This window comes from Hetaerina americana, unplaced genomic scaffold, assembly GCF_022747635.1.
Source record: "Hetaerina americana unplaced genomic scaffold, ioHetAmer1.1.p SCAF_1, whole genome shotgun sequence".
NCBI classification, from domain to species: Eukaryota; Metazoa; Arthropoda; class Insecta; order Odonata; family Calopterygidae; genus Hetaerina; species Hetaerina americana.
This window is the reverse complement of record NW_027286069.1, coordinates 11,271,985-11,292,851: the sequence shown is the minus strand read 5'-3', so window position 1 is coordinate 11,292,851 and position 20,867 is coordinate 11,271,985. Positions and strand designations below refer to the sequence as shown.

Genomic DNA, 20,867 nt, shown 5'->3' with positions numbered 1-20,867 from the left:
AGAGTATTCTAACCTCTCTGCCCCCTCTTTCTCCACTTCCCTCTTTCCTCTCATTTCACAAGAATGTAAGTAAGACACTGGTGAATTTTTAACTGCGTACTTTGGATAATAATGCGAGGACATCCAAACCAGTCCACCATTTAATACTTGGAAAAATCGCAAAGTGTGTTTTTCAATAATGAGTTAATTCTCCTAAGTAATAGTGTATGCTATTTATTTTCTTGATTTCTGTGGTTATGCCATAAAAATATATCAACAAGTATGCTATAACAATATTATTTACTCCATGAATATAACAGTCACCCTTGAGGTGATAATTCAGTCTTCAAGTTGGAAAGTACCTATAACTTCTGATGAATGAATGGGTCAGTCAATATTTTAAAAAAATATTTGCAAGTGGAAAATATATTAATCAGAGGAATTAAAGACATAATGCCTACCTGCCAGTATTTAGAACACACTATAAGGACTGTGCGTTGGTTGCAAGAGCAGCAAGTCATGGTAAGGGCATTGAGGCAGCGAATCTGTTTGCTTTCGTTTTCATAGCATGGCTCAGTTGGTGACTGGAGGGAGGAAGAGGGGGTGTGCGTGGGGGAGGCTGTGCCGCTGCTACCCTTTCCAGCGGACAAACCTTCACCCATCGAACCAATTGCTCCCAGGGCAGATGACAATGTCCACACTTTGATCGTTCCAGTAGTTGTCAGTGCTAGTACAACATCATCTGGGAATACAAACCAATGAAATAAATCAGAGAGAGAAAATTTCATTAAGCATAAAAAAAGAGACCTTCAAGATGCATGCTTCCTGTAACTAGCAGGCAAAAGCTTTGAGTGGAGCCACTAATACTACTGAGGTATAGGAAATGAACAAATCATACAGATAACATCTGATGAGAAAAGTTATTAGAAAGAATCAGAAGCTTAAGGTTAATTGTAGTTTACCACAAAACAAAAATATCACTAAAACTTATCATTACATCACCCACTATTTGTTTAGAGTATGATTTGATGTAATTAAGATACTTGGAAAGAGAGCTTGGATTGTTCCTTACTTTCTTCAAACAATAGCATTCCTTATTACATAACGCACCAATAGCACACCTCAAAATTCATAAAGGTAAATATTGGGTAAACACACAAAGTTAAATATTTTGGCACCACACTAACCTTGGGCATAATATGGAGAACATTAGACAAATCTGAGAAGTTGCATTAGACAATTTTGAATTCAATAAACAGTGAGGAAATAATCAAAAGAAAGACTGAAGGAAAACTGTTATTTTGCTTTACTTCAAAAACCTCAACTTCAATGTAAGTTGAGCTTGTGAGATCCTGCAAAAAAGGATCTGATTTTTTGATGGACAAGACAGATGAAAGCTGCCCATTTAATTAAAAAGCTTTATGAATGAGCAGTGCGCAACACACAATTATTGTAAAACATATGAATAGATCTGCTGTAAGCATGAAACACAAAAACTATAATTGCAGTTCAGATAACTCAAAATTATATGAGTTTAATACTGACAAAGAGAGATCCTTTTCCCTAGGAGGTTTACTCGTGAACATAAGAGACTGATTAATCTTATGAAATACTTACACAAAGAACACAAACAAACTGGCTTCCAATCAGATTATGCAAATTTTTCTAAAATCAAGTTAGTATTCTAAACTGAATTGAAAGACTGTTACCATAATGACATTGCAAAACTTGAGTTGTCAATCTTGTAACTGAAAACTTGTTCGGTATCGTATCAATACTCTAGGAAAGACAGCCAATATGCTTCATTCAACGTATTACCATGATCAATCTGCTAGTACTCATGTAACTAATTTATATTCAATTTATTTCTCATTTGTAAACATTAATCATTACAACCTCCTAATTACAAATTAACCTAATAATTCTTCTTTTACCATTTATTGATTAACAGTGCCAATATAGGACATACGAGCAAACTAAGTAGGACAGATATACATAATGGGTGTAGACTCAATAGGCTTCCTTAATTATTTCTGGAAATATGCATTGAAATTTCATTGTATCCCCTATCTAATAAAAAGTAGAATAATTATCTGTCAGATAAGATTGGCTCTATTCCTAGTTCCAGCCTCATCTTATATGCTGATCACACAAATGTAATGCAGCTCCTGCAGGAGCAGACTCGATGGTGTGCAGTAGTTCTGTAGTACAGCTAATACCTACTGGGGGGAGAACCACTTCTTCAATTTGAATACTGTAAAGTCAAGGCCTATTACTCTGCTAAATTGAACTGTCAGTTATCTTATCTGATATTGAAATTTCTAAGATTTTGAAATGAATTCTAATATTTGCCCAACAAAAATAAAAGAAAGACTTAAGTCATGTTGAACTTGAAAACTGATCCCAAAGATAACCTCAAGTAAATGTTGGAACTCTGGATATCCAGGAACCAATGAAAACAGTATCATAAATAAAAATCAGAAAGTCCTCCAGCATGTCGAAAGTTATGTTAAGGAAAAAGTATTATGAAGCAGCAGAAGTATTCTTCATTCTGGATGAATTGACTATCTCAAGTTGGAGATGAGATGACATCATGGGAGACGGTAAAATTAGAAAGGAGGAAAATGAGTTTCACGTGAAGATGAGTTCAGGCAAAATCCCAAAGTGTAAGGTTAGATTATATGGAAAATATGTCATCACAGAGGTAGACACTGGGTCTGGTGTGTCATCAATAGCAAAAGAATTTTAAAGCATTATTTCCTGGGGCTCACACAATTACAGACAGTGATATCCTTTCAAGCTATGGACTGTAAAAGGAGGGAATCTACTCTTAGTAGGTAGTACATGTTGCATGATAACCACTGAATAAGAACAGCTAAAAGTATCTAGAAGTATCTCGTACGTACATATACATTAAATTATGTCAAGAAAAGATTGATAGGCAGATCAATAAATATAGAATTAAATATAATACTCCAATGGGATTTTAAAGTCAGTAGGTAACCTGAATTGTTGTTATGCCCAAAGATAAATACAAAAATAAATACAGAAAATCTTTTTCTAAATTGTCGTGGTGTTTTAAATTCAGAGACCTTTGAGCAGCAAACCATTAGCTAGAAAAGAGGACTCATGATGGCTCCAAACCAACATAACAGGGAACACACTTCACCAAGAAATGGGATTAGCAATTGGAAAACCTCCATCCCTGTGTGTCAGCAATAGGTAATCATGTTGATTACCTATTGTAAGGTATACCAAAAGTATTTCGTTACAAGAATTGAATTTTGGCCATGGAACTACTAATGAAGAGCAGATAACTTAGAGAATGTACTAATACCTCTGAAATAACTCAATCTGAAAATTAAAGTAGAAAAATCAGTATCGTAGGCTGGGGAAATTATATAAATATTGTCATCACTTGATTACAAAAGATGGATTGAGTGAAACGAGAGAAAATGTGGAAGTTATGCTAAATGCACTGGAGCTAAGGAACCAGGCAGAAGTAAGTAATTGGCAGGTTAATTAATTGTTACCGTAAGTTCAGACCACATTTAACCAATACTTCGTTTCCCTCATACAAAATTGGCAAAAAAAATGATTCATGGATGTGGTCAAGAGAACAAAAGCAGTCTTCCTACAGGCTAAAGAGTTAACAGATCTCAGATCAAATTACAGGTAGGTATTGCTGCTATGCCACAGGTAAAATTATTAATGTGACACTCTTAATTATAAATTAGATGTTCGTAATAAACATGTGATTCCAGACCAATCTGAATGGCCTAAAGTTTTGGCATCTGAAGAGCTAACTCAGTCAGAGCAAAATTATTCACAAATTCATTAAGATGTGCAGTCAATTCATTTGGGATTAAAGAAATTTGACCATTTTGTGACCAAAGATTCACTCCCTTAACATTTCATAAACCTATTTTGCCCATTTTTAATCCTAATTATAAGAAAGCAACTACAGTTGTGTCAGCTGGTGAGCTTTCAAGAAGGTTCTTGCATCCAAGTGAATGTAATTGAAACTTATATACCATACGTTACCATTATATTCCAACAAAGCTTCCTTGTCAAGACTACCTCTACCCGACACAACCAAACATGAAAAGATCCAGATGCTTACATGTTGCTAGACATTGCTCCAATCTCTCATCTTGATGCTACAAAAGAGAGGATATAGACTCAATCCTTTCATTGACGAAGATCACTCAGATCAGATGGTCGACACATTTTCTATTTGAGTGTCAACATTATTATACTCAAAAAGGAATATGGAGTGTTCTCAATGATTTCATAAGGAGAGGAAGAGTAACTATTAATTACTGATTACAGCCAGTGCTTCTTCAAGAACCATTTGAAGTAATCCTGCTTCTAGATTAGCAAAATGAAAGCAGTAGCGCATAACTTTATTTTGTGGCCAAAATTTGATATCACCAACCTGGCCAGAAGATGTGAGAGAAGTCAAGATACACAAAATATACCTTATTAATCTATCCACCAGCATAAATGATTGGAAATTCCTGTCATTGTTTTTTTATTGATTGTGCTGGTCCTATTTTCACGCAAATTCCAAGAGGCCTGATATTTTGCCATTCCCTAGTCCTACCACAGCAAAAACTATCTTTAATTCTACAGTCTAATCATTTCCAGGGAAAGTTGTTTCAGTCCCCATCAATTTCAAAATTCCAGTCCCTATCAATGATGTTTCCCCAGCAGTCCAACGCTCTACCCCCTGGACTACCACGACCCATATATATAAAAATATATATATATATATATATATATATATACATACATATATATATATATATATATATATACACACACACATACATATATGCATACATATATATACATATATATATACACACACATATATATATATATATTATATATATATATATATATATATATATATATATATATATATATATATATATATATATATATATATATATATATATATATATATATATATATATAACATATATATATATGTATATAAACATATAAACTTAACAAATAACAAGTAACAGCACCACATAAGAAATGAAGTTTGGTTTCCAAAATTTGGGTGCAAAAAATGAGTAATAAGGAGGAGGTAGACCGAAAAAAAATTGTAGGGAGAAAGAGCATGGCACAAAAGGATGGCATGTGGAGATTGGAGCAGGCCATATGGATTAGGGAGGTGTTTCATCATTGCATTACAAGCATGGAATAATGATACTGAAAGTACATCAAAAAGACATCAAAATACTATTATCAACATGTAACACTTTTTTATTACAAATTGTTATAATTTTTGACTAAATAAAGATATCATCTAGAGATAGCATTTTCACTAATAATTGGAAAATGTTTAAAAATTGTCATCAAAAAGATGCCACCATTGCATTTGAAAATTGCAAAAAAAGCATTGAACGTTGTTTTTATGGATTTCAATCTGGCAACATACAGTGGCTTATTTCGTTTGAGAGAGAATCATAATTAATAAGGTTGAAAAAGTGCTCTAAGTTTTTTTCACATTTGTAAAACTCTGTCAGGTTTATTTACTCATAAAATATGGAATAAACTCATTCCAAATAGATTTATTCCCTATGGAGTAATCCTTTTATTAGAAGAAGTGTAATGCCATTAGTCTTTTACAAAAGTTACCTTATGATGAATGAATGGATAATTTTAATTCAGAATCACGTGATTAGTTGGAAAGAAAAATTAGGATATAAGAAAGACTGATTTCTGGACTAGACGAAATTATTTTTTTATTTTACTATATTTTTCTAAAAAACTGTTGGCATAAACTTTGAGTTTTCTTTTAATATACAATTCTTTTGAAACAAGGCTTCAGCAGAATTACAACATAGTTTATAAAAGGCAAAATATTTTATTTGAGTACCTGAATTTAAGAAACTATGATTCAACCTTGCACTAAGGAAATTGTAACAAAATAGTCAACAGCCAAATAAAAAGGAACCTATACTGCTAGGAACAAAATAAAATCGTCATTAACAATGTAGAAATGGAACATTTGAATTCTGCTATGCTATTTTTTTTTTACTGTTGTTGCAATTGCATTATACACTTCCCTAAAAATGCGATAAATATATTTCTATTGCCTATGTATTGGGCGAAGTAAATATACATACCCTTCCTCTTGGCTGGTCTCAACACATGAAGGGCACTAATCCAGTCAGGATTTACGCGTGATGAAAGAGTAAACAGTAACTCTAAACTGAATGGATCCATAATGAGGACTTCAGCGTAATATCCATTGCAAAATAGTCTCACATCATCTGTTCCTGCCATATGGTAAGCCTGAAAGTATTATGACAACCCGTATTAAATCTGACAAGATTCTGAACTTGTAATAAATTTTATTATCATTTATTTGGTGCAAAATATTTATTCCTTGAAATCATAAAACAACTTGAGTTTTTACATATCCATAATGGTCCATTTTAAATTGAATGCTCAACGAAAGCTTTATTCTTATTGCTAAAGTAGAGCTAAGAGTTGATTTAAAAAATTCAGGGTAACGTTTTTAGTGTTTAAGTGAATGATGGAAGATTAATAATTTCGATGGAAATTTGACCAAATTAATGATATCAGTAAGCAAGTGGACATATAACTACATATGGCCACTACTGTACCAAAAAATCCAAGGATTCACTATTTAAAAATCGATAATCTATTATACTAAAACTTACTTGCATGTTCGTATGTACGTAGGGGTGCTTGGCGGCTTCTCGGCATTTTCCATCCACCAGATCCCAAGTACACATTTCTCTATAGCCAGACAGTTAATACAGATTTAAATTACTTTGAGGCATTTGCACGAAAAATAGGATTAAAGCACAAGAATGACAAGAGGAATTTACAGTTACCTAACAATTAAATATAAATAATGTAAACAGTACTGTTTATCTAATTGAGAAGAGGAGTGTTGAGCAACACTTCGATTACTTATGCATACTCACCCACTTTCTGACGAGCTGACAATATAATTATTATCGACTAGTATACTAGCCTTGCACAAACATAATACGGGGGCTGTATGCCCAACAAGAAGGCATCTTGGAGTCATCTAAACAGAATATTATCGATATAAGGGATGTATACGAAATGCAAATATACATAAAACTAGAAGTGAAACCTAAGTTGAACTCAATTACCTTAAGTGTCTCTGGGTCTACTTGCCACAAACATATCTGTCCATCATAACAACCGGTTACAAGATTTTTTTGATCGCGTGATAAATATATACTAGAAATACAATGGGTAGGAGCTGTTTTACCCCAAAGTACAACGGGGATAACAAGATTTGTGGAAGCTGCCATCATTAGGTTAGAGACTCAAATTTCCTTGATATATAATAATGTACACATCCGTTTAGGGAAATAAATTTTTCACCACATAATAATTCATTTCTTCAACTTATTAACGATGAATAATGCTTTAGAATATAGAGAAACATTTATTCAACATTGTAGTAGAAGCCATGACAGACAATCGCCACAAACCCGTCCCAATCTTCTGCTAGTCTTGCGCACAAAACACTTACGAAATAGGTACGCGGAGGTGTGGGGCACAGAGAGATGTTTTAGTAACATGGTCATAATGGAGGTAATAATTATTAACGTTGGTTACTGTGGTTATCTTAAGGAAAGTTTATCAATGAGAATTAACCAACGAGGATTTCACCCTTAATTGTGCAGAAATGTATTGTTTTAAATTATGAAGCTCGAGATATTTTTATTTCAAACATCGTTCCTTCCTTCTAAATATTTATCACGGTTATCATGCCAATGGCAATTTCGACTGTGGAAAGGGTCCCGTGGGATCACAACCAGGCATCAAATGTCAAAACGGTGCTTAAGAGGATGAATGAAGGGAATTATTCAAAACATTTTTTCAAGAAATATTTGCCGTATTTCCTACAATTCGCATTGCTTACGCTTGAGCACTTTGCCTTACTATTAAGTTTTCAATTTCTATTAAACTGACATTCTGTTATAATTATATATATTGAGTATTATTTTATATTTTTTCATTCCGTAAAGAGAGAAAACGCCAAAACCACTTTGCAAAAGATTATGCTGTATATATCTACAACAGACAATAGTTGAAAGATGAGTACACCACGATGATTATATATACTTTATACTCTAGATTGTGTTGTATAGTACTACTAATACCATACTGTTTTAGTAATACCATGTGTCATAATATGCATTTCGCTAATCAACATTCCGAGATAGGGCTAGGTTAAGATAATGTTACTATCATAATTTTAATATAGAAAGTTGATTTTTTGCTCAATTTCTCCAGATATTAACTATTTAAGCTATTATCGATCTGCAATCCGATGCAATAGCGCAATATGTCTTGAAAGGAATAATTTTTCCCGCCATGATACTTTTACTTTAGTGTATTGGCAACAACGATTGAATAAGTTCATCTTATTCTGCAAGTTCAACTTGTAAAAAGCATTTACAATTCTTTTTCATCCGAATGTTTATTTATCCAAGTGAATTAGGTGGTGTAGCTTGAATGGAATTTTTCAGTTTACATCCGAGCACTTAAAGCACTGAACATGTTCTGCCGAATTGATTAATGAATCTGGGTATATCATTTATCCGTTCCGTCTTACCATCTGCATTGAAATTTAATTCTTTAAGGTGAGTGCCACAATGGAAAGGTGATATATTTTTCACTTTCAAGATCTAGTAAAAATGGAGAGTGTGACTATTTTCAATTTTAACATAGTTGTGAAATATGCTGGTCACAGGTTTTCTTACCTAAAATAACCAGGAATGAACGAAGTACGGGAGAAAATTGAATTATATGCATTCCTGTTTGATTTATGAAATACTTGAGCCATTAAGTGAATTTATCTCGTATACTCTTTCAGGATGAGGGGTAAACTCACTGCTCCAGCAGCTGAGCGCAATAAGGAACCAATTCTTGAAGTCCTTAAGGAGTACATTCCTGCACTTATTACTGAACCCGATAAAAAACCATTTTGTCTTGAAATTTCTTCGGGCACTGGCCAGCACATTGCCCATTTCGCCAGGTCTTTTCAAAATGTTTTATGGCAGCCTAGTGAAGTAAGTACATAATTCTTGTATATAGCTTTTATAAGCTTATCGTGATCTACTGATCTTCAGATTTCACCCGAGGCATCGAGGCTTTCTCAGTGAATTTGCGAAAATATGCCAAGTCTGTACATCCTCGATCAAAATTTATATTTCTTAATTTATTTACCAATGCCCAAAAATTGGTTTACACGGAATTAAATTCATTTTTCCATTCCTAAATTAAAGATATTTTTAGCAATTCTGATTAAGATTTTCATTCCAAACACAACTTTTGCATATATGACTGAAGTTTAATACTTGACGGGATTCCGATTTTTTATATGGAGTCTAGTGAAACATGGAAAATACTTGGCTTGCTGAATGTAAGGGATATATCTATCCTTTGTTAAAATTTTTAATTGAAGGAACTTTTATTTAAAAATCGAAATCATTCTACGTTATACTTGTCTCAATTGAATTGGTTCATTTCCTAACTTATGTGCTAGTCCCACATCTGATTGATAGTAATGTTAAGGTGAGACTAATGGAACTCATTAAAATAAAGTCATATTTTGATTTAATATAATTACAAATTAAAAAGGAGCAAAACTATACTTATTTGCTATGTAACAACACTTTGAGACAGTATAGTAATCTTTATTTAACAATAGTTTGTCTTTCATTAATGTCTCTTTTTGGAAAAAAGAAACAAAAATAAGAACAAATTATATGACATTTGGTGACTTCACAGTGATCATTTTTCATTAACCATAATTATTAAGTCCGTGAAACATCGTTATTTTGACAATATCGCTTCTGAATGTCTCTTGCCCACTTTCTACCATTCTGAGTATTTTCAAACACAATTGCCATTATTGTGTCACCAGAGGGTCACTGGTAATTTGATTTGCTTGCTTAAGAGCCATTGCTGATAAGAGCACCATAATAATGGTCCATCCCTGGAAATTGTTTGGTTGCCTGTATGGTTGAGACACTTAGGATACTGCTACTCCATTATGATTCGCTGGCCCATTCAATCATGAGATCAGTATGCTAGACTTCCTCAATATTGCGATAAAATCTTTCAACATTGTCAGTACTTTTTAAAAGAAATTTAGAAAATACAAATGCATATTTTGGTATATTAGACATATCACAGTCCTGAATGTATCCCACATTTGTAGGTCCATAAGTTCCTTTATTTGCAGCACAATGCTTCTTTGAAGTCATGAACTATTAGTCACAAGTGAAAACCTACTGCACTTGAAAAATGTTGTGCTTGCCATTTCGTAAACGGTGGTAGATAAGAAACTATACATGTATGTTCTTTGATGAAATCTTCAAAACAGCTAATGATTAACTCATATTTTTCTTCAGATAGAAGAGGCTGACTTCATGAGTATTCGTGCACATGTAGCTGAAGGAAAATTAACAAATGTGCTGCCACCAGTGAAAATAGACATACGCATCCCATTCAATGCATGGGGTCTTAATGGACTAGGTGTACCATTTAAACCATCGTCGGTTGATATGATATACAATGCCAACATGATGCACATAAGTGAAATTGCCTGCTCACAAGGGCTCTTTGCAGCTGCAGGAGGACTTCTGCGATCAGGAGGCTTTCTTATCACATATGGACCTTATGCTAATGATGGCATCCTTGAGCCTCAAAGTAACCGGGATTTTGATTCTAGCCTCCGAAGAAGGGACCCTAGCTGGGGTGTCCGGGATATTGTTTTGCTGAAGGATTTTGCCTCCAAAAATGGAATCTCTCTTCAGAAAATTATTGATATGCCAGCCAATAACAAGATACTTATTTGGAAGAAATGATATTTCATGAATCAGGTATAACCTGAAATGCCTTGGAAACTTGTCAATAGCTGTGGTAGGTATTTGCCATAGGCTTCTGTACGAAATCAATGATATGATTCATAGGACTTCCATGATTTATAGAAAATTTGTAATGGTGAAAATAGTATTTTAAAGTGATTGTTTTATTTTATAATATGTACCAAAATATTAGTGATTGACATAATGCTGCTGAATTGTTATATTGTGATTCCTGATGCTGGTAATTAGGTATGAACTTTTAATGCTTCTTAATAATCAGTGGTATAGCTATGAGGGTTGCTTAAGTGCATGTGAACCCTAGTTCAGATTCCAGACAATACGGCTGTCGTAGAAGTTCAAGTGCCCTAAAGGAGAGGAAAAGGAAGGAGGATGCATAGCAAATATATCTAATGCACCTCCTAATATTGATTCCCAGCTTGGCCTTTGCTAATAATAGTATTCCAGTTTTTTTGTTATCCAATTTCTAATTCTTCAAAGACTCATCAAAGCTGGATGATGTAATAAATAATATCTCTAATTTTTGGCAAGAGAAATGTTAATGTATACAATGAATAAATTAATATCCCAATAAAATATAATTCCTGTATCTACCAAATTCTTGAAAGTTACTACCAAGTAACCTCTCACAAAACCTCTATGTAGAAGTTATTAGTTGATATTGATAAGATACTTCATATATTTAATTATCATTCAAACTTAGACCATTTTTAGCAAGAAATAGGAGTTTAAATGAACACATTTGGCATAATAGATTCAACATAATTTACATTTATACAATATACAAATGGTGGATGACTTACTCATTGGACTGTGCAAATCTGTTGAAATAACTGACAAGATTATACATTTAATGAAAGGCCTGCAAAACTCATTTTATTTTCATAATCTACTTTGAAATTATAGACACCCTGCATTGATTATTTCCTTTAAAATAACATGCATGCAGCATAAATAATACCAATGGAGGCATAAATACTATGCATATGATATCTTATCTCAGTATTATAAACGTACAACATTGGCCAAGGTACTCTGTGGCCATTATTGTGTTTGTTCATGCATATATGATTTATGTTGAATAGGAATGAGGAACTTTCAGCTGCATATACCAGTGCTTTATCCTCCAGCATTCAATATGTGCTCTTCTCCATCAACCAGCAACAACTGTTTGAGCAATTAAATAAAAATGCCATTCATGCTTTCCATTATTATTTTTAAAATGTTGTGCCTTAAAAAGTATTTAATAAATAGGCCTCTATAGCCCATCACTAGATGCAATTGACAAATCACTAATTATTATTATCTACCACCTTCCGCACAATGTTGTCAAAAAGAATTGGTTTCAAAATAAAACCATGCTGATCATTGACCTATTATTTTATGCATAAATCTTTGTGCCACACATTTTTTTAGTATGCTTTATTTACATAATTTACATAGGATCGCAGCCCCCATGATTTAGATGAAAACATTTTCTATCCTAGTAATGTAAATAGATTTGGGTATTGATCACCTAGATATGCACTTGTTTTGTATTGTATATTATTCGTTTTGTTGGGCAAATTATGTTGAGAGAATTTAGATGGGGCATTTGTCATAAAAGGGTATGAAATAAAAGAAAAATCCTTGTAAGTAATGACTGTAATAAAGGTTTTTGTTGAAAAATGAAAGTGAAATAAATTCATCATTCAATAGTTTACCTACTAACAAATCTGAAAGTATTTCGTTTTTTTAACCGATATTTCTTTTTTTGATTATTTTTTAAACAATTCTTTCGTTACATACATATGTTGGCTGTAAAAATGCATAAACACAAAGAAGTTTCATTTAACTTTTTTAGAGTCCATGTGCATTCCATCCCTTAACTCTGAGCCAACTACATGTACTTTACTGCTGAATATTGAAAAGATAGATCTTGAGGAAGACAAATTGCATAGAGTACCAGAAAGTAACAGAAATCAATTATATATTAGAGGGATTAAAAAATTCTTTGATATTTCCACAAAGAAATGTTTCAATTTTCCAAAATAGGCATTTGACTGAAAACGGAAAGTGATTTGCTCCTTTTCACCATGTATAAATAACAATCCCCACAAACTTTTATAAAATTCATCGGACTAAACATATCATTTACCAACCAATAGCCAACAATTAAAGTAATGGTATCAATTACCAATGGGGCTTCAATCGATATGAATTTCACATAGTGTAAAATTAATTCATGAAAAATTAAATATTTATCTCAAAATGAAAACACCAAAGAGATGAATAAAGAGCTTATAGCACCAATGTTAAAGTTATTAACTTGTTTTTAAAATTATGCAGTGTGCTGCAGACTAAATAATTAGAACAAAAAGAGTTCCACATGTCGTATCAGAATTATAAAAGAAATTTAATCTATATCTATAAGAACTCTTGAGACGTAGTTAACATCTTGAACTAGAAAAACTTTGACGTCTATGTTTTTGGTTAAAGCTGGAAATTTTTCTTAAATGTCACTCAGTCAACAAGGTAGGGACAAAGGAAATAGAGAATATTCTTTTGAACACTGATCTGAATTGTTACATCAACTTTAAGTTTCCAATATGATTGTAGAATGTCCAAACTTTTGCTCTACACAGTAGAATTCCAGGAATGGTAGCCGCCCTCATATATAGATTTCATAGACTAAAGATATTGACTTCATATAGATAATCACACATTACTCTGTATATTTTCATATCACATGTGAATTACAACTGCCAATACATGTTTATATGATATTGAACATCAGTACTAACAATCAACACATTTATATTATAGCACCAATATTTTTTACGGAATGTCCAACATTTTCATGATCCAAGTTTCACACTTTGCATCGCTAGAATAGGTACCTGAAAATTCCCATGAGCTAAGTATTCCTTTTATTATAGATTGATTGAAAACAGCATTTTAGCAATCACTCACTAAAATGAAAAATGCAAACAATCAAAAGCTACTTTTAGACATGAATTAACACTTCCCATATATCTCATGTGACTTGTTATAAGGAAAATCAGATAATCACATTGAAATGTCTTCTGCTATTATAATGCAGAAAAGTATTTTTTAAACTAGTATATTAGTAGATTATACCATTTTTCCAATCACCTCCTACAAAGGATTACCCAAATTAAACATTAGTAAACAAAGTTAACTGTCTTGCACGCATGTATCTTAACCACTACCATAAATCTCACTCTCATATGGATATCCTCCACTTTCAGGTACCAATGGGAAAACCTTTGATCCAAATGTGTGAACGCCATTACACTACAACTGTACTAATTTTCTTCCCCAGTTGTTTGACCCAAAATGGTTTCAAAAGGCACAGAAAAAATATCTTCCCATGGCTTCTGCAGATGGTAAAGTAAATCCAAAAGGAGGCCATCACCCCAAGGCCACACCAAAAACTTGTCATCATGTTCTTCACTAATAAAATGAAGCACGATTCCTCGAAGTTGATGAAATTTCCTTGATGCACCATTCTAGAGAAAAAATTAACCAAAATTTATAATAAGAACCAGGAATATTCTTTCAATGCTGATTCCAGTCTTAATTTTATTTCACTATTTTTGGCACTCTTAACATTTCAGGTTTGTTATGGAGGGACACAGAAGGAACAACACTACATTCCTTAGTATAACATAAAAAGATACACCCAAACAACATGAAACATCTAAAATATGCATACATTTTAAATTCCTTTATCCTGTCCAACATGCAAATCATTTTCCTTCTCATACCTCACTAGCCTAACATTCTCCCCATGAATAGTCTATTATATCCCATCCACAATTAAAATGACTTGCATCCACCATTTCTGCCAGCTTTGGAGTTCTATTAACCATCCTCTTTCCTCCCTCACCATGCCTAGCCCTTGTTTGTTTGCTTCTCTTTCCATCTATTTTACCCTTACCATCCTCCATACCCACATTTCAAAAGTGTCCAGCTACCCCTAACATCTTGCTTTGATGGCTATTTCCATACCATACAAAACCACAAGCCAAATCAAAGTTTTAACCAGCATTTTCTAAATATCCTTCGTGAACATCCCTGTCACCAATTCTCTCCAACATATGATAGCTTCTCAGCCTAATGCAATACTTACTTATATCATTATTACTTTCACCATCTTTGCCCAAAACCCTGCTAAGACAGATAAAACTATTCCATCTAATCTTGTTTTAGCCCTCCAATTTGGACATTTTAATTAGCCTTCCTCTTCGTCGAAAACCTCATATTTGTTTTGTTTGCCTTATTCTTATCCTATGCCTATCAGCCTGATCAGCTAATGTACTCAACAATGATTGTAACCCCTTGGGTGACTGGCTAGCTTGATCACCCACAAATCCAACTGATTTTCCACTCAGTAATTATTGGTTCTGCAATTTTCACTATCCTTCTATCTCACCTTATACAGCCCTAAAATGTCTATATATCCTATCTCCATCGCTTGCTTTATATTTTATAATTTTCCTCTCTCCTAATTCATTTTAACAGTCCAAATACATCTTATCATCCGAACTTGCTTATTCTTCTTCTGTGCTGCTGCTTTCAATTTTCCTTAGCAAGGAATTCATGAGTTGATGACTGCAGGAGCCTTCCTTCTTCCATAACTGGACATGGCACACAGTTATCGGACAGAATCCTGTAGTTGCCTGGACTCATACTCTTACCCTTTCCCCTATCTGGCACAGGTGATCCTACCAGGAACAATTATCAATTCACCAACCAGCACAGCTCTAGGGGTCACCAAATTGCACAAGCCCATCCACTGTCAAGGTTGTAGTTCATGTACAGGTAATACATTTTTCTCCCCATTTTCACATAATTGATATCCACACTGGTGATATGTGTGTAGTTTATGGTTGTGTTAGTTATTAAGCCATTGCAAACACTTATTTTAGATGAATAAATAAGGTTTTATTTGGTATTTGGCAAATTTACTTATGATGTAAAAGGTTTTATTACTTATCTCTTAAAAAAAAAGTAACTGACATTCCATGAAATTATAAAACTCGTATATGCATTTAAATGTACATAAATTCATAGATATGGGATCTGTATATTTTACACTACTCAGACAGCAGATAAAAAATCAGTTCGGGCAGGAATAGGTGATGGGGTAACAGGTACAGACTTGTCTGTTATCACCGAAGCTTTTCAATATATGCATTGAAGAAATGGCAAGAGGCATGGGAAGGACGAAGGTAGGGATGACAGTAGGTTGGGAACTGATCAAATCAGTGTATTTGTGGACGGTCATGCTTTAGTAATCCATAATGTGAAGGGATAACTAATTACAGAATCATTGTGATAGGTAGCTGCAGTAGTTATTAGGAGAGGTAACTAATAGCTGAGATCATTTGTGCCATTAGGGATATGTGCAGGTAAATCGGTATCAGGAGGAAGTTTTAAGGGAAAGAGTGGAGGATGGAAAGACAAGCATAAGGAGTAGCCTACTCTTAAAAACCTAGTATCAAAATTGGCCTAATCTTAATGAAAAATGTCAATAGGTTCACAGCTTAATGCACCAACCAATGGATACTGTACTCCACCAGAAATGCTCTCCGCATGCCACCCATAGATCTCTAAGGTAAGGTAATCTACCGGTTAAGGTAGGTTTTTTTGATGGACACAACTACCAAACAAATATTTTGTGACTACTAACAAAACACAACCCTAAATTCTACTCTACACCAGGTCCCTCTTCATCTCTGAGTACTTTCTTCCTCCCTTCATCCCGTCTAACATCCCTATCCTGTTCCTTCCCTTTCCTCTTTTGCCCAACATTCTACCCTCTATCACAGTCTTCAACATCCCACTGCCGGTCAACACCCCCTTCATCCACTTTTCCTGCCTCCATAGGATTGCTCCCAACAAACCCCTCTCTTCGCCCACCATACCAAGTACTTCCTCATTTGTTTTCTTCTCTGTCCATTTCACCTTTTCCATTCTTCTCCACACCCACATTTCAAAAGCCTCCAGTCTACGTCTATCCTCCTGCTTCAATGACCACGTTTCCGCGCCGTACATAGCTACGCTCCATATCAAAGTTTTTACGAGTCTTTTCTTAACATCCTTACTCAAAGTCCCCGTCATCAACTCCCTCCTCCTCGTGAAAGCCTCTTTGCCTAGCGCAATTCTTCTCCTTACGTCCCTACTACTTTGACCGTGCTGGTCCAAAACACTTCCGAGATACGTAAACTGTTCTACCTGCTCTAGTTTTTGCCCTCCTATTTTAATGTTTAGCTTAGCCTTTTTCTTTCTAGAAAATCGCATAACCTTTGTTTTATTAATATTGATTCTCATCCCATACCTGTCGCACTGAATTTCCAATTCACTAAGCAATGCTTGCAGCCCCTTGGCTGACTGACAAACTAAAGCTTGGTCATCAGCAAACCTAACTGATTTTACGAATCCCCCGCCCACTTTCATTCCTACCTCGAGTTCTTCCCATGCCTCTTTGATCATTTCCTCTGCATACAGGTTGAACAGCAACGGTGATAATGGGCAACCCTGCCTTACACCCCTTCCTAACACTGCCCATCCTGACTCCCCGTTTCCCACCCGCACCTGAGCAGTCTGAGACATGTACAGGTTGCGGATTAGCCTCCTTTCCCTCCAATCTATTCCTATTTTCTGCAATATACTCATTAGTTTTTCCCAATTCACTCTTTTTCGAAATCTACGAAACAGGCAAATACCTCCTGGTTGTGTTCTATATTCCTCTCGATTAATAATCTCATTACTGCAATGGCATCACGCGTACCTCTCCCCTTCCTAAACCCAAACTGATCATCCCCTAAGTAATCATTTGCCCTACTCTCTATCCGTTTGTTTATGATCCTGAGAACAACTTTAGCTGCGTGGGATATCAAACTAATTGTCCTATAGTCCTCACATGACGTGGCCTTTACCTTTTTCGGAATCGGAACTAAAACTGCTCTCACAAAGTCTTCCGGCCAGATTCCCTCCTCATAAATGCTACGGATCAGCCCATATAGCCTCTTCCTCCCACATTTTCCTAAGCATTTTAAAAGTTCCACGGGAATGTTATCTACCCCCACGGCCTTATTTAGTTTCATCTCCCTTAATGCCCTTTCTATCTCATTGTCTAGTATGCCTGGACCTAAGCTGTCTTCCTCTACGTCATTTTCTTTTTCAATGTCTAACTGTGTTGGTCTGAGTTCTTTACTATACAGTTCTTCTATATACTCCTTCCATCTCTCTTGGATCTTTCCTGCGTCAACTATTACCTTACCCGCTTTATCTCTAACTATTAGCATAGCTCTTCCTTTCTTACTTCCCGATAACGATTTAACTTTGCGGTACAGCGCACCGATTTCGCCCTTCCTCTGGAGACTTTCCATATCCTCGCACTGCGTCTTCCACCATGCGTCTTTTGCCTTATTTGTTGCCCGCCTCAATTTATTGTTCAATTCTTTGTACTTCATTTTGCCTAATTCTGTATTTATATTCTTCCATTTTCGCCGCTCATCCATCTTTGTAATCATCTCATCCGTGATCCATGGTTTCCTAGTCCTTTTAGCGTTAACGGTTCCAATAGTGTCTTTTGCGGCTTTAGACAACCCTTTTTTGATCATTTCCCATTTTTCTTCGATAGTAATAAGCCCTTTACCATCCTCCATTATTTTCTCTACCGCCTGTTTGTATTCCTTCCTTTTCAACCCATTTAATGCTTCTACATTCCATTTTCTAACTCGCCGCCCCTGCCTTATCTTTTTGAAACGTACGCTACATTTCATAACAACTAAATTGTGGTCTGAGTCCGCATCCGCTCCCGGAAAGCTGTGGGAATTTATCACACTATTCCTAAACCTGTGTCTAACCAGGATATAATCTAGCTGATATCCTCCTGAGTCACCTGGCATTTTCCATGTATACCTGCGTCTTTTGTGGTGTCTAAACCAAGTGTTGGTGATGACTAACCCCTGTCTCCTGCAGAACTCAACTGCTTTCTCCCCGCGGTCATTCCTCGTGCCTAAACCGTAGTCGCCCACCTCATCACCATCTCTTCCTTCGCCTACCGTCGCATTCATGTCCCCCATCACTATCAAATGTTTCCCTGCTGGAACACACGCGATCATGTCCTCTAACTGATCGTATATCTTATCGACCTCTACTTCCTTATGGTTGCTCGGTGGCATGTATACCTGAATAATAACTAAGTTCGTCGGTTCTGCTTTTATCTCCACTAGTAGTATTCTATCCGTTACCTGCTCTATGTTGACTACACTTCTTCCTACCTCTTCATTTAATACTATGGCAACCCCTCGTTGGCTCTCGTCCCCACCGCTGTATATTATTCTATACTTATCACTCCAGTAATCCCCGCTATCTTTCCATCTCACCTCGCATAGACCTAAAATATCTATATTTCCCCTTTCCATCTCTCGCTTAACATTCTCCAATTTCCCTGTCCTCATCATTGTCCTAACATTCCACGTTCCTATTCTAACTAATTTTGTCTTCTTCTCCTGCGTCTTCTGTCCTGCTGCTGCTGGTTTTCCCTTGCAAGGGTTTCGTGGGATGACGACCGCGGAAGCCTTGCCTCCCCCGCTGCCGGGCACGACACACGGCCGATTGGGCCGAGCCCCGTGGTTGCCAGGACTCAAAATATCTCTATTGTCCATCATATTTTTCTAGGGAATGATAATTGAGGTGGTTTCCCGTTGCCTTCCTCAATAGTGTTTTTAACGTGACACCATCACTTACTGGCCGCCCCACTGGGGTCAGACGCCATTGCAGCCGCCTCACTGAGGAACAGACGCTGCGTGGACTACCTTTCGTCTGGCTCCTAACCTTCGACCTATCTGGCATGGGTGACCCTACCAGGAGCAATAATTATTACTCCCGCCAGTACAGCTCTAGGGGTCATCGGAACGCACAAGCCCTTCCACCACGTCAAGGTTGTAGTCCGGGGAGGGCCACCCATAGATAGATATGCACCCTCAAATCTGAATATCACTGAAAATTTCTGCCACCACTGGAATTTGAACCCCAGCATTTTGGCTGGAAATAGTAGGGAAGAGGATTATTCAGAGGGATTTACTGCTTTATTCTTATGCATGCTGTCACTGCTACTCTTTACAGTTTTTTTTTATTTAAGCATGCCTCTCAGGAACTTATAAACATCATTAGCATTCAGAGAGGGCAGAAAAACTATGTGTATATTAAATGCCAATGGTAGGTTGATGACTATGATAGAGGAGGGAATGTTCGGAAAAATCCTTGTCCATTAAAAATCTACCTTAACCAGAGACAAGCAGCACTAATAATTGATGCTCTCACTATCATTCAATCTCACATCAAAGAAAATTTAATCATTGCTGTATTACAGCTATTAGATTATTAGGGATATTTGGTGCAGTAAAAAATCCAAAATTTAAGTACAGGCATAACTGGATGGGGTTAACAGGTATTAACACATTCAATAACTTACCAGAGAAACAAGATCTGCAATTCTCCTTTCATTAGAAGGTATATATTCTGAACTGGACACAAATATCTCTATTTCCTTGTGAGGCACAAAAAATATCACAGATGAGGTTAAAACCAGAATTCCATACTGTGCATCATCTACAGAAGATTCCAATGGACCACAGATGCCAGTTAGGCATGTGATAGCAGCTGCTGGCACAAACACTATAATTTCTGATAACTTGTTATTCATATTAATCCTTTGATCCTCATCTAAAAGAACCTGCTTGTCCCTCAGTGTAGAGCATAATTCTTCCATCATCTTCTCCATTCTCTTCTTATGACGAGGAAATACCCATAGATTGCTAATTGGCGCAGGTTCAAACTTAATAAGGTAACCTGAAAGAAGTTTCACTGCTGAAAGACAGCTTTCAATAGAATGCTGTTCCACTAAAGTGGGTTCACTGTGCTCATCCCCTGGCGACCTAG

The 20,867-nt window shown here is 35.5% G+C and overlaps 3 protein-coding genes across 12 annotated transcripts in view; 1 reads left to right on the top strand and 2 right to left on the bottom strand.

Annotated features, from left to right (window-relative positions):
• The window catches only part of Rbcn-3B (WD repeat-containing protein Rbcn-3B), a 174,329-nt gene extending 166,832 nt beyond the window's left edge, over nt 1-7,497 (bottom strand). For all 7 annotated transcript variants that reach the window (XM_071585492.1, XM_071585507.1, XM_071585530.1 and 4 more), the window contains exons 1-5: nt 7,152-7,497; nt 6,957-7,063; nt 6,687-6,765; nt 6,126-6,294; nt 441-721 (exon numbers count right to left, since the gene is read on the bottom strand). In XM_071585492.1, coding sequence (XP_071441593.1) covers nt 441-721; nt 6,126-6,294; nt 6,687-6,765; nt 6,957-7,063; nt 7,152-7,319 — 804 coding nt within the window. In that variant the 5' untranslated portion in view covers nt 7,320-7,497. The remainder of the gene's footprint in view (nt 1-440; nt 722-6,125; nt 6,295-6,686; nt 6,766-6,956; nt 7,064-7,151) is intronic.
• Nucleotides 7,498-7,542: 45 nt separating this feature from the next.
• LOC139688054 (methyltransferase-like 26) lies at nt 7,543-11,483 on the top strand. Of its 2 annotated transcripts, XM_071585482.1 has the most exons (4): nt 7,543-7,602; nt 8,508-8,657; nt 8,891-9,086; nt 10,434-11,483. In XM_071585482.1, the coding sequence occupies exons 2-4, from the start codon at nt 8,593-8,595 to the stop codon at nt 10,887-10,889; spliced, it is 717 nt and encodes a 238-aa protein (XP_071441583.1). In that variant the 5' UTR covers nt 7,543-7,602; nt 8,508-8,592; the 3' UTR covers nt 10,890-11,483. The 2 variants fall into 2 exon arrangements, with proteins under 2 accessions (XP_071441583.1, XP_071441574.1); XM_071585473.1 differs by lacking the exon at nt 7,543-7,602 and having other exon boundaries at nt 8,302-8,657.
• Nucleotides 11,484-13,613: 2,130 nt separating this feature from the next.
• LOC139688040 (serine/threonine-protein kinase 11-interacting protein) overlaps nt 13,614-20,867 on the bottom strand; it is a 41,592-nt gene continuing 34,338 nt past the window's right edge. For 2 of the 3 annotated variants that reach the window (XM_071585448.1, XM_071585457.1), the window contains exons 13-14: nt 20,401-20,863; nt 13,614-14,419 (exon numbers count right to left, since the gene is read on the bottom strand). In XM_071585448.1, the coding sequence (XP_071441549.1) occupies nt 14,216-14,419; nt 20,401-20,863 (667 nt within the window). In that variant the 3' untranslated portion in view covers nt 13,614-14,215. Of the gene's footprint in view, nt 14,420-16,472; nt 16,524-19,901; nt 19,971-20,400; nt 20,864-20,867 lie in introns of all 3 variants that reach the window. The other variant, XR_011700724.1, reaches the window with a different exon arrangement.

Excerpts from the sequence above, each read along its gene's own strand:
- LOC139688054 (XM_071585482.1), top strand. The coding sequence starts at position 8,593 with ATGAATCTGGGTATATCATTTATCCGTTCCGTCTTACCATCTGCATTG. Across the intron at positions 8,658-8,890 it reads TTGAAATTTAATTCTTTAAG|GATGAGGGGTAAACTCACTG; the intron begins GTGAGTGCCACA and ends ATACTCTTTCAG. Across the intron at positions 9,087-10,433 it reads TTTTATGGCAGCCTAGTGAA|ATAGAAGAGGCTGACTTCAT; the intron begins GTAAGTACATAA and ends ATTTTTCTTCAG.